General features: G+C 36.5%; 1 protein-coding gene across 1 annotated transcript; it reads left to right on the plus strand.

Moving 5' to 3' along the window:
* Positions 1-9615: 9615 nt before the first annotated feature.
* On the plus strand, positions 9616-10665 carry LOC120625835. Its single transcript, XM_039893072.1, has one exon. The coding sequence runs from the start codon at positions 9640-9642 to the stop codon at positions 10408-10410; it is 771 nt and encodes a 256-aa protein (XP_039749006.1). The 5' UTR covers positions 9616-9639; the 3' UTR covers positions 10411-10665.
* The last annotated feature ends 3453 nt before the right edge of the window (positions 10666-14118 follow it).

The following is a 14118-nucleotide window of genomic DNA, read 5'->3' on the forward strand; positions in this document are numbered from 1 at the left end:
CTCAAAACTGAAGCTATCATTTGATAGCTTCGGATTTAAGAATAAAAATCTTAATAACAAGCGTCAGATTTCTATGGATTTGTCCCTTCGGATTATGTAAATTTTAAAAATATTTTTAAACTAGCGTACCCCAGCGCCATCTGTCCGGCTGATTTGTGAATCTAAACCATCCAGGGTGCCACCTAAACGCATACCAAAAGATTCATTCAAATCGGTCCAGCCGTTTAGGAGGAGTTCAGTGACATACACACGCACACAAGAAATATTTATATAAGATTTGACAGATAGTTCAAAAGCAAGAGCTTTAGAGCGTTCAAACTAAAAAACAAACTCGTCAGCTTTATTACTCAACTCGTCAACTTTACTAAAGCTTACAAAGTGTAAAAATATATAGTTTAAAAGACGTTAACGGTATAATCAGTGGTGTGCACAGTAATTTGGACGAGTCATAAAGCATTAAAGTAACATTAAATGTTAAATGTCAAAATTAAATGTTGCCAGTTATTTATTTATTTATTTTTCATTAATTGGAAAACCAACCATTGTTATTACTAAATAATAAACAAATTTGTTGACTTAAAACTAATTACAGGTTTCCACAGATAAGTTTTTTATAAACACGGTACCTGGTAAAACGAAGCAAATATACAGCAAACTATAACTAAAAATTAAGTTGCGACTAGGTTATATGAGAATGTCTGGATAGGCAGTGCTTTAGTGCTTGTATGAAGTGCACGCCACTGAGTATAATCTAGGTATAAGTAGACTGAGTGAATGCAACCTCCTGCAGGTATTCAGTCTAGATGCTTTCAAAGTATCCTTGAATACCGTGTATTTCGATCTCGCAACTGGACAGGAATTCTCATTGATACGGACTGTAGATGCGTTTGAAACTATTTTCATCAGTTTCGATCTTACACTTGGTTTCCTTAGCCTTTCAAATTGAAATGTCTTTGGTAACAATCAGACCGAAAGTACATTTCGCCATTTGATTTGTGACCACGCAATGCTAATACATAGAACGCAATGCAAAGAACATAGTTCTTCATATTTGTGTTGTTTATAACCATTGTTTTTTTTTAATAGTGTAGGTAATTGGCTTCTGGCCTTTCTAATTGATAAGAATTAATAAATTAAAGCATCATTATCCACAGCCTGTTAAAGTCCCACGGTTGGGCAGAGGTGGATTGGATAAAAAAACAATATGATTATAGGGTGAGATAACATAAGCCTGCCCTACCATACCTAACTTCCTGTACCTACTGAGGCGTCAAGTGAAAAACACTGGCCTCAATTTGGGGCTTCGATTGATTTGGGAATGAACAACAAGGATACTGAAAAATTGTAATAAGATGTTCGGAAGGTACTATATCCATAAATATCTCATTTTAGTACAAATTAGAGGATAGTTGATATTAATGACAAATTAGTTTCCCGCGAAAACGGTCACCGTGTCATTGCTACACTCGTGACGTCATAGGCAAATTAGAGCTATAGTAAAAGTTCCGGGGAGTAACGTTCGATCATACAATGAGCTTCACCGCACACGTTGCAAGGCCCGCAACAAGGCTGCGTATGTGATGGGTCGTCTCTATCCGATGATTTGCCGTAAAAGCAAATTATCCCTCCGTCACAAGGTAACCTTGTATAAAACGTGCATACGTCCCATGATGACATACGTCAGTGTCGTATTCGCCCATCACCCTCACAGCTCATATAAGAGCTTACAAGTCCTACAGAATAAGTTTATGCGCATGGCCACGGGCAACCCGTGGTTTGTGCGCAACGTAGATCTCTACCGAGACCTCTATCTTCCCGCCATAGCCCAGTGTTTTAAAAAGTCCTACTTTGAAAAAGCAGTCCGACACCCAAACCCCCTAGTGGTCGTGGCGTCCACCACACTCCCCCCGATGTCGTCGAGCCCTGGGGCTCTTCTCATGGCGAGCTTTCGCGCTCGCCTCAATCCGCGGTGACGCCGTAGAAACCCATCGGGTGGTTAGCGGTAAGTGTCCATCCGATAATCGAGTAAAAGTTCAATAGTAAGTCAACTTCTTAACCTCCACACCCTCAGTTAGAAACCTGGTTGAAGCCTTCCTTATTAAACCTTACTTAATGTTACTAAATTATCTACTCTTCGATTTAAAACGACATTAAAAATAAATGTTTACTTTTGCTAACAGCGCCATCTATACGCACATCTTTGAACTACACCGTGAAGAGGTGTCCTTAAGAAGCTGATTTCATCATTGTTCATAGGAACGTCGATAGAGGGCTCTCTTAGGCTGACTTTTTACAATCGTGACTAATTTTCTGAACACTCAAGTGATATGTGAGTATGAAAAACACGAGAAATCACACCAATTACATTGCAGTTAGGTATATTTTTTAACATAAGAATCATTTCCATGTAGTTACATATCTACAAATGATTGGTATATAATAGACTACAGAGGTATACATACATACATTTATATATTATATGCTTAGTAGAAAGAGTCGTCCTTAAATCATTAAATGAATTAATCGTATTGATGCATATGTAGGTAGTTTAACCTATCTATACTAGCAGTCGCTAGTTAGTTTTATATTTCCGTTTCCTATTGCGTCGTAGACTACCTATCTCAAGGTAATGTTTTAAGACTTTTTTTCCACTACAAGTTTCTTGCCGGCTCTTCTCATTAAAATCTGCCTTCAAAACCGGTGGTAGAGTCACTACAAACAGACAGACTTGACGTTTCAAAAGTGCTTATTAATTGCTTTATAAAGGCCTACTTGAAATAAATTAATTTTGTGTAAAAAATACAGGAACAATTATTTAAAAAAAACTAGTTTACACGATGTATACAATGAGGCGGCCTTATCGCTACATAGCGATCTCTTCCAGGCAACCGATGGCGTAAAACACTGCTCAAGACAATATGTGTTTAGCCGTAGTATATTTATTTATTGGCCATATGGATTTAAGATAACCGCGTTACCACTTACAAGTTATCCCGGTACGATCTTCGACTGCATTATTACTCATCAGTTATCACCAGGTTAGATTGTAGTCAAAAGCTACCTTATACTGGAATAAAAGATACCTAAGATGAGAGGCATCAAACTTCATTAAAAAGCATCATTAGAGTCAATTCCGAGATGATTCCGAGCCTCGAGTCGACTCACTCTGCAGCACTCGAATGTATCCGGCAATAACAACCGAACCTACCTTACACTTACAGCTCCATTTGCCTACGTATAAAGAAAGAATGGGTCTGTCTTTAAATTCAACCATTATTATAAAGGCTCCGTTTTTAAGACTTCAGTCATCGGATCATTCAGAAGCGGTTTAAAGATAGGGCCTAGTTCATCACGTACCTCTAACTTTACCAAGTTTTGTGCGTCTTAAGTAATTAAAATATCATTTGCTTCAACGGTGAAGGATAACATGTCTGGAAGTTCTCCGTAATTGTTCACTAGGCCAACGTGGTGGGTTACGGCCTAGACCCTTATCCTTGTGGGGCCCGTGCCCTGTAGTGGGCCGATAATGGGTTGATATGGTGATGATGAACCATCTATTTTCCTAATTATAAAATAAGCTAAACATACACACAGCACAGCGAAGTAGCTACTCGTAGTAGTAGCAAAGTATGAGCGAAGCGGCAGCATTCATCATATCAACAACTATCTTAACAACAACTTCTTTATAGGCACTTTTGACACTTCTAGCAGCAAATACTTTATAGGCACTTTTGACACTTCTAGCAGCAACTTCTTTAAAGGAACTTTTGACACTTCTAGCAGCAACTTCTTTATAGGCACTTTTGACACTTGAATGAATGAATGAATGAATACACTTTTATTGTACACCAAAGAAACAAAAAGTAGTTACAAATTCAAATCGAAATTGGGTGCATACGAAATACGAAAACAAACCCGCGTGCCGCGCTGTTGTTCTATTATAATAAAGCCGCGGTCACTATGCCGATGCATTATTCAATTAGGCTGATAACACTTGAGGGGATTACCGCTAATAAAATTGTAATGTCTTGCTTCCGAGACGCGTGGGCACACTCGACTCTCGGGAGATGGCCGAACGGCGCGACCCCAGCCTAACCTTACACTGATATCTTTACATATCTTTAGATTTTTTTTTATCTTGGCAGAAAATTCATTACATGAAAGTAACTTTATACATCCCTATCCCTATCCCCACTAATATTATAAATGTGAATGTAAGTTTGTTTGTTACACTTTCACGCAAAAACTACTTCGACTACTACTACTTTAACCGATCCTCATGAAACTTTGCACACATATTCTTGGAAGTGTTAGAAGTAATATAGGATACTTTTTATCCCGACATTAATCTCGGTTCCTTTGGGAGTGGGTATGAAAGTGTTTGACGATTTTACACAATAACTCCGACAAATTATAACCGATTCAAATAATTATTTTTGTGCTATAGAAGTTATACGTGTTATATGTGTTTAATTTTGGCCAATCTGTGATTGGAGATAGAGGACATAACTCCTTAGTGGACAGTAGCAAACCCCACATATAAGGCTTAGCGATACCAAATGCTTTAATTTTTTTTGTAGAACTACAACTAAATTTAATGCCACATCAAAAACAAAATAAGACGCACACGAAGTCGCGGGCAACAGCTAGTATATAATAACAATCTTATAACAGACAAAACATTGCCGAAAAAGTACAGTTAATTAAAAAAAAAATTAAAAGCATTGAGCAGAGCAGTAAGGCAATAAGTGGTGGGAAAGAAAAGAATGGGTACATGATTAATTAAAAACAGCAAGAAAGAGAAAGATATATTTGAATATTAAGATAAATCAAAAGTATAAGGGTACATCAAAAGTATTTTTTAAAAGATGCAGTTTCAATTTAAATAAATGCAGTTGTAATATAACCAATGGCTAAGGGCATTCTTTCTCCCAGACATCAGAATTCACGGTACAAATATACCAAAACCAGGGCTTCTATAACGTTGGCCACGAACTGTACCGCATGACATTTATAAAATTTCTCTCAATAAGTTCAATTTTTTTTCAAAAAACGTTACATGCTCAAAAACTCCTATTATACCTACCTACATTAACCGCTCGAGAAAGGTTTGGTATATTATTTATAGACCCTCGCGGGGCCTCGCTCTAGGTATTAGAAAGGTTTGGTATATTATTTATAGACCCTCGCGGGGCCTCGCTCTAGGTATTAGAAAGGTTTGGTATATTATTTATAGACCCTCGCGGGGCCTCGCTCTAGGTATTAGAAAGGTTTGGTATATTATTTATAGACCCTCGCGGGGCCTCGCTCTAGGTATTAGAAAGGTTTGGTATATTATTTATAGACCCTCGCGGGGCCTCGCTCTAGGTATTAGAAAGGTTTGGTATATTATTTATAGACCCTCGCGGGGCCTCGCTCTAGGTATTAGAAAGGTTTGGTATATTATTTATAGACCCTCGCGGGGCCTCGCTCTAGGTATTAGAAAGGTTTGGTATATTATTTATAGACCCTCGCGGGGCCTCGCTCTAGGTATTAGAAAGGTTTGGTATATTATTTATAGACCCTCGCGGGGCCTCGCTCTAGGTATTAGAAAGGTTTGGTATATTATTTATAGACCCTCGCGGGGCCTCGCTCTAGGTATTAGAAAGGGTTGGTAAATTATTTATAGATCCAACAAGATGGTTGGATGTCATCAAGCGAGTCGCAGGGAGCCGCTGGACCCAATCGGAACAAGACCGTAGTATTTGGAACTCCCTAGAAAATACCTATCCATTGTTTTTTTTATGGTGATAATTGACAGATCAATCTAATGGCCCAATAGATGGTATGTGGAAACCATGGCCTTTAAACAGAGCAACGCTTCACAGGCCACGCAAGTAGCACGTTCTGCAACATGCCGCCCTGTGTCCACCAAATTGAGGCGTAAGTTTTAGGCCTCATCTCCCTGTAATTACACCGGAAACTACGCCCATCAGACCGGAACACAGCGTTGCAACAATACTGCTTGGCGGAAGAAATAAGCATGGCGTAGTACCCAGGACGAGCTCTGTCACAAAAACTTACAAAAAGGTCTTACTACTACTAAGAATTGGTGGACGTCCATTGGTTAGCTTGATAATGATAATGATGATAATAAGATTATAATTGATAGCTTATTAGTTTTAAGATAAGCTTTTAACGACTGAGCCCGTGTGTAGGTTCGATTTCCACAACTTGAAAATGTTTGACTGATGAACATGAAGTTGTTTAGTGTCTCTATCTTAGCACCCATAACACAAGCTACGCTTATTTTTGGTTCAGATGGCGAGGTTTGTGTGGTTGTAATATACTTATTATTATTATTTATATATCTATATATTTATATATCTGTTGATACCCGTACTCAGGGATTTGTAAAAAAATGTTAGCGGCGGCCATCTTTGACCGATTTTCATCAAACATAGCTAAGAGAACTCCCGACGGATTCACCTTTCGAATAAGATAAATAAAATCAAAATCACGATATATCACGACGAGACACGATGCCACGGACAGACACACGTACTCACACATGTTAGCAATAATAACCGGAAGTAATAGCAACGCAACAACTAATTCCTAACTCCGAACTGGTACCTACTGAAAATTTCTCAGCAGAAAACCACTATGTGATTAATATTCGAACATAGTCACCACTATAATAGAAAAGTCAGATTTACTTATATCGAGGCAAGTGGGTTATAAATACAGAGGACTTATTTTGATAAAAGTACTAAGTATTTAAGTCTGATTACAATGTTTTCTCTTTTCAACCTACTTTTTTTATGTTTGTTACATCAGAACTCTGTCATTTACAAACAGATTTGAAAACATATTTATTTGTTTAAAACTTTATACCTCCCATTCAGTGGCGTGCACTAGGTTTCTTACCAGGGTATGCATACAGCAGGAAAATTGCATAAAACAGCAAAAATCCTCCTTTATACGAGTTATATATCAATTTTAGGGTATGCAGTGCATTTGTGCATATATGAAGTGCACGCCACTGCTCCCATTTGCTCCCGTTTTCATTAAGTCTAAATCTGTTAAGGTATCCCGAAGATATCGAGAGAACTCTTCAAATACCATCAAGTAAGATGTAGAAAATGACTGGTAATGTCCTTGCTAAAAAATTAAGGGGAATTTTCTAGATTTTACTTGGCACCAACTTCTAAATTTTGTAGAAAATATTTGTTGCCTGTATTTAGTTGAATAACGAAATTGGCTTTTTATTTTAAATTTACTGGCTATTAAGCTTACTGGTTTCAAACCGATTTGCCAAGAAGAAGGAAGTTTTTTTTTGTTTATGTTTGTTAGCTTAGAACTCTGTCAGATTTAACTGTTTTGAAAAAATAATATTTTGTTTGAAACGTCATACTTTCTATGTGGTATCTGTTTAAGGAATCCTGGAGAAATTAAGGGAATTCTCAAATGTTATATGGCGATGGACACCTAAAGCGATTTCGAAAAGCACCATTTGGTCCAGTAAAACTGATGATCACCGGAACTACAGAATAATAAGTATCACTCTGGTTGCTCTTCGATTATGGTATTTTCCTTACTACAATTAGGTACTACTAAAAAAGAATACAAAGTATATGATCTAAAATTTTGGAATGATCATGATATCTACGTGACATGCGTTACGCTAAATCACATAATATTTTTAAGAGTCGTCTAAAGAATTATTATCTGACACTGTAAGTATGATTATTATATTCCACATTGTTATATATAGTTTCAGTATTATTTATTTTACCGTAGGGAAATATGTATTAGTTTATTATATATATGTACTCTTTTGTACTTTGCGCACCGCTTATTCATATGTGAGTCAATTATTCATAATGGTTGCCTGGAAGAAATCACTATAAGTGATAAGGCTGCCTTTGTTACACAAATTTAAATGACTTGTTCATTTTTATTTGTTTCTGTTTCGTCCTTGTGTGCAATAAAGTATTTTGATTGAATGATTGATTGATTGATCTATACATATATGGACATAGTAACTTTCTACATTTTAATTGGCACCGTCTTAAATATTTCGTAGAAAATATTTATTTCTTGGTTTTAAGTTGTATAACAAAGTCGGTTCTTTTTTTGTGAAATATTTGTTTTTTGTCTATTTCTACCTACCCCTGGGTAGATGGTCAAAAATCTGTGAGCGGAAATATAATGTTGTAATGTAGTAGGCAGGCGTTCAACAGATTAGTTCAATCTAGCTTGCGAAATTGATGACACATTCTGTGTGTAAGTAATTTTACAAAGAGCCGCCACCTTCAACCCTCCACTGCTGATAGTCTTATTAAAAAAGCGTCCTTTTAACCCACTTTAATAATATACCTAATGCGTTTATAAACTAAAGTTATAGGTGAGTTTAGTAGACTCGTACTGTAGAGTAGTACTCTCTTGAGTAGACTCTTAGAGTTAAGTATTCAGTCTTAAAAAATGCGAGTAGATCGAGTAGTAGAGTAGCGAATCTTTATTACTATTATAAAAGCGAAAGTGTGTTTGTTTGTCCTTTCCCTTCCGCTTTAACTTAGCAACCAATCAACTTGATTTTCATATAGTGGACTTAGTTGAAAGGAAGGAGAGCAACCTAGGCTACTTTTTATATGTATGGTGTAATTTATAATTTCTTCAATCCTTATACTCCACACCAAACTGACTTTACAATGAATAATTGTTAAATTTAATTATTCATTGTAAAGTCAATATCCCCTGAGGATGCTCCGGTTTCGGAGCGAAACGTGCGTAGAGGGTATATTGCCGAAGATCTGTTTTGTGTGGAGTATAAGGATTGAAGAAATTATAAATTACACTATACAGATTCTCCTGCTTTTCGCGGAGAATCTGAATTAAAAGAATTTAAGCTTAATTTTCATAATATCATCATGGATTTCCGCAAAGTAATGCTTGCTTCTATCCAATACTTTTTATCATTGTAAAACATACGCTTCCCAAGGGAATTGTTAAAAACCGTAATAAATGCAGACGAAGAACGCAGGCAACAGTTAGATGTACATAAAATAAAAATGCTTTAGGAATTGTTGAAAGCATGTCTTCACAATCTTTTTTCTTTGCTAGTACAGGTACCTACTAAGTTAGTATCAAGTCCGATTATAATATTATCAATATTTATAATATTTTCAATATTTAATCCATAATTTTGGTCTCATCACAATTCTTTTTGATAAAGAAAAAACTTTTTTTTCCAAAATCATTAAATCTCCATTCCTCAACGATTAGGGAACCTGTAAAGAGACGCAATTTTTAAGACCATACACGACTAGCTTATTTTAACATCAATATAAAATGTACCAAGGGTGATGGAATGGGATACACTCAATTTTAATAAAAGTTAATGTAATCGTGTCAGTTATGACGACCGGAGCACTCCGTAACTAATTGTTCATAAGATATCCGCCCAAATGAAATACCACCCCTAGCGAAAACCTAATTACACGTTTGTCTATCAATTACAGACAAAAAAATTCCCCCAGAACTTAATCCTGGCGGGATCCGTTTGAACGGTTAAGTGTCGGAGTTTAATAAACTGTTTAATTAAGGACGCGTCAGATCGGCAGGGAACAGTGTAGTGCGCGCGCGCGTCCAGACGCCATGCTGGTTATAGCACTCGTATTTCTTACGAGCATCTTCGTGGAAGCACGGCCTTTTAACATCACCCATCTCGTAGTCCCCGAAATCGTCCCGCCCGGGCTACAAGAAGTGGAAATCGAGTGCAGATACGACGCTAACTTCACACTTCTCAACTGGTTTAAGGGTTCCAATGAGTTCTTCAGATATAAACCTGGTGCGGCGCCGAGCACTCGTTCCTTTCCTATCCTCGGTGTTGGGAGAGTCGAGCTCGTAGCTTGCGGGCCGACAGCCTGCCGCCTCAAGCTTGGGGCTTTGACTGAAGATGCCACTGGGTTATACAGATGTGATATCGAACGGGATGTACCTCCGTACAGATTTGCGACTCGAAAAGCGTACATGGAGGTACACGGTCATGTGCATAGAAAACCACTGCTGGATGGGTTGGCCGAGGAGTTCGGGGAAGGTGATGAAATGAAGGCGTACTGTAGAGGCGCTCCTGACACCGAATTGCGATGGTATATAAACGGTAGAGAACTAGAGGAGTTAAGAGGCTCAACGGTTTTGAAAAAAACAAGTTCTAGATTACTATACCTGGGAATACCACCGATGGTCACTGTCCAATGTGCTGAATATAAATTCGGCAAACTATTCGGTTCGAACCAAGAAAAAGCACGCTGGAAAGATCATACAGGTCAAGATGAGAGGCCTCAAGAACAAAGGAATAAATCAGATGTGTTAAAATTGCATTCCATATTTGTTTGTGTATTAAGTTTGTATTTGATAAAGTTGTAAAACGTTTTGTGATAAGATAACGAAATGCCAAAGAGTATCAGATTAAAAGTTCCTCAAAATCTAATTCCATAATTGAACATGCCATTTCAAAAAGGGCACATCACACATACTTATTTCTGCAAAAAGGTACACCTCGTTTATTAAACATCTGAATGTTTAACTTGTATCATGAAATATTCTTGTAAAAAGTGATCCCTAAATGAGATTTAAATCGATGTCTAAATGTAGCACAAAAATATTTTTATTTCTTTCCCGTTTTCATTGACGAATGAAAATTTAAAATTATCAGACATATGCCCTTTTCAAAATAGTGTGTTCAATTAATATAAAGCCTAAGTTACAGAGATACATAATTATATATTATTTAATTAACTTATATTACAACGTATATTACAGATGTTTTTTTACAATAGATGTCATTTTTATTATTATTTTATGACATGGATATTTTGAGAATTTAATAAATACCAACCTTAATTTGTTTATTGTATTTTATTTATGTATCAGGTTTTCATTCGGTCGTACGTTTGGATAGGTTGTATTATATAGGTAGGTAGATATACTTATAATAGCTTTTGCCTGTTTCTTCTGTCTCGTTTAATCTGGGTTTTTAATAACCTCTTCACCCCTTATTTTCTAGGGATAAAATGTATCCTATGCTGTCTCCAGGATGAACTATTTTAAAATTTTAGCAAGATGACTAAAGCAGTCATGTTAAGCATAATATATATACCCGCAGAGATCTTTTACCATCGTCATCATCATCATTTGAACCTATTACCGGCCCACTACAGGGCACGGGACAGACTCCAGACTCCTCCACAGAAGAGACTCCTCCTTGAGACCAGAGAAGGGTTTAGGTCGTAGTTTAGTTGGCCGCTGCTGGCCCAGTTGTCCAGATTGGTGGACTCCAAACACCATTGAGAACATTATAGTAAGGAGAATTCGCATGCAGGTTTCCTCACTAATTTAATTACTTAACTTACTTTTAGTTTTAAGGTATTATAATCCCGGTAAGTTACCTGGATTATAATAGCTTAAAAGTTTGTTTGTATGTTTAAAGTAACTAAGTAATCTATAGCTCGTCACCTACTCAGAAAGGTTTTGGTTTCATAATATATAATCCAAATAGCAAATACGTAGCCATACTAAACTGCAGCTTTTAGTAGTATGGCTACGCATCACGAGGTCCTAGATTCGAATCCCTACCTGCGTAAGTAATTGTTATAGGTGTTTCTGTCAAGCAATTTTGAGTACCTGCCTGGAGTTGGGAAACTGGTGGCGTCCACCCCCACGAATCGAAGCTCCCCCTTAATTACAACGAACGAACTTGATAGATAGGTACCTATTGAGTTTTGAAATTAAAGAATTGTAGGAACAAGAGTAGGTGACGGTTCACGTTGAACCATATGTTCCGTTTATTATCACAAACTTGAAAACTTGTGAAAGGCCACCAACCCGCATTGGAGGAGCTTGGAGCACGGTGGGTTTATGCTCTAAGACAGTATCTCCTAGCCTATGCCCAGTTGTGGGACGCGAATAGGTTGAGGGGTGTGTGATAATAATCGTAATCCAGAACCCGTTTTGGAGCGCCGACAAAGCGCTGGATGAATTTTTTAATTCCTTCTCTCCTATCGCGTCATATCAATCATCACAGGAGTCCTCCGTACACCACTATGCGATCACCAACCCTGCCCAGCGTGATGATTGTGGGCAAACCCTGCCGTTGAGGCCTTTAGTCCACCAATGAACTAGTGATGATTCTTTTTCAAAGTTAGATCAACGTTGCTTATCCAACGCAACTTATTCATCTACCCTCTCGAAACTATGACGATTGCTCTACTTGAAATTAAGGTTAGAAGAAGCAACAAAATTCTAATTTTGTATTACAATTGTATTTTTCTTTTTTTTATTATACTTTTATATAAAAAATATATATAGATATATTTCAATTTTATATATAATATTATGTTTATGTGTGTCATTTTATTTTCGAATATATATGTACCTACGAGTATATATAATTGCACTAACTCGCTCTCTTGCAGCTGTTCCTTCTGCCAGAGGTTGCCTGTAAGAGATAGCTTGCAGCAATAAGGCCGCCTTTGCATGCCTACAATTTTTATTCTATTATTTATTTTATGTATATTTTGATGTTTGTGTGCAATACAGTATTTCATCTTCTTCTTCTTCTTCATTACTGTAACTATAAACGGGTAGTTTTTTTTAATTCTCATAGTAATAATATAACTTTAACCAAGCAGTATGGCCCACCCTAGAGTAAGTTGAAAACTATCGTCTATAAACAGAGCAACACTTCGCAGAGCATGCAAGAAACACGCCCTACAAAGTGCTATCCTGTGCATCAAGCCTCATTATAATTTTCAAGACATGCCAGGCCCACAAAAGAGCACGAATTTCGAGTCAGAACGATAAGTGCGGATTGGGAGATTTTACTCACCTTGAGAATGTTATGCAGAACTGGCGTGCAGATTTGTTCAAGATGTTTTATTTTTATTTATCAGTTGTGATTACATCAAAATTCAAAAAAAAACAAAGTTCAATTATTTCAAGTAGGCCTATAAGCACTTTTGAAACGTCCAGTCTGTCTGTGTGTAGTGACTATACCACCGGTTTGGAAGGCAGATTCTACCGAGAAGAAGCCGGCAAGAAACTCGGCAGTTGCTCTTTTCCAATATCAACAATTTACATTTTACATTTTAAAATTCATTTTTCTATCTTGATGTTAGAGAGAGAAAGCGGAGCCGGATACTTCCAAGCAACCTTGTCATTAAGAAATTCATCAATTGTATAATAACCTCGCTGTAATAAATGTGTTTTAACACATTCTTTAAACTTATGCATTGGTAGGTCCAAAATTATTTTAGGAATCATATTATAAAAGCGTATACTCAATCCCACAAATGACTTCTGCACCTTTCGCAGACGATATGCAGATGTCACTAATTTATGATTATTTCTTGTCACACATGCACCCAGCCATTTCTGGTGAACAACACTATGTTGAAATGATAATTACCTACCTACTTTTTCCATTCCATGAGTATACTTAACTTCCATCCAGCTAAAATATAAATTCTAACAACATAAGTGCATAACATGTCAAATGCAATATCATGTTTAATTAATATCATCAATTTAAGTAAGAATATAAAATAAAACATAAATAATTCATTATAAATTATAACTAGGTATGTACCTAGGTATGTACATATACCCAATAACAATTTAATATTATACAAATATTATTTTATCTAATTAATATAAACCCTTGCTTTAGTAAACATTGTCATCTTTTCTACTATGTCATAATTTTAAGATCGTTTAATAGTATTCAATACTTATTTTATTGTGAGTTGTGTGTGTTTTATAGGTAAGAAATTCTCGGATGGAGTAAAACAAATAATTTAACAATTTTGGTCGATTGCACAACATTGGTTTCTTTGATAATTTCTCGTTCAATAACAATGTTCTAAGAAAAATTCATGCACAACATTAGCTAATAAATTTATTATTGATAAACGTTATGCAAGTAAGTGTGTTTATACTTTTGGCTTAGCTGCTGAATCAGTCGGATAAATAATCATAGTTATTATTTCTCTGCGCTACCTACATTTGAAGTCGAACGATTGCAGATATTGCACCACATAAAGTAAAACTAAAAGTTGCCATGCGTTAAAATATTTG

Source organism: Pararge aegeria, chromosome 8, assembly GCF_905163445.1.
Source record: "Pararge aegeria chromosome 8, ilParAegt1.1, whole genome shotgun sequence".
In the NCBI taxonomy this organism is placed as follows: domain Eukaryota; kingdom Metazoa; phylum Arthropoda; class Insecta; order Lepidoptera; family Nymphalidae; genus Pararge; species Pararge aegeria.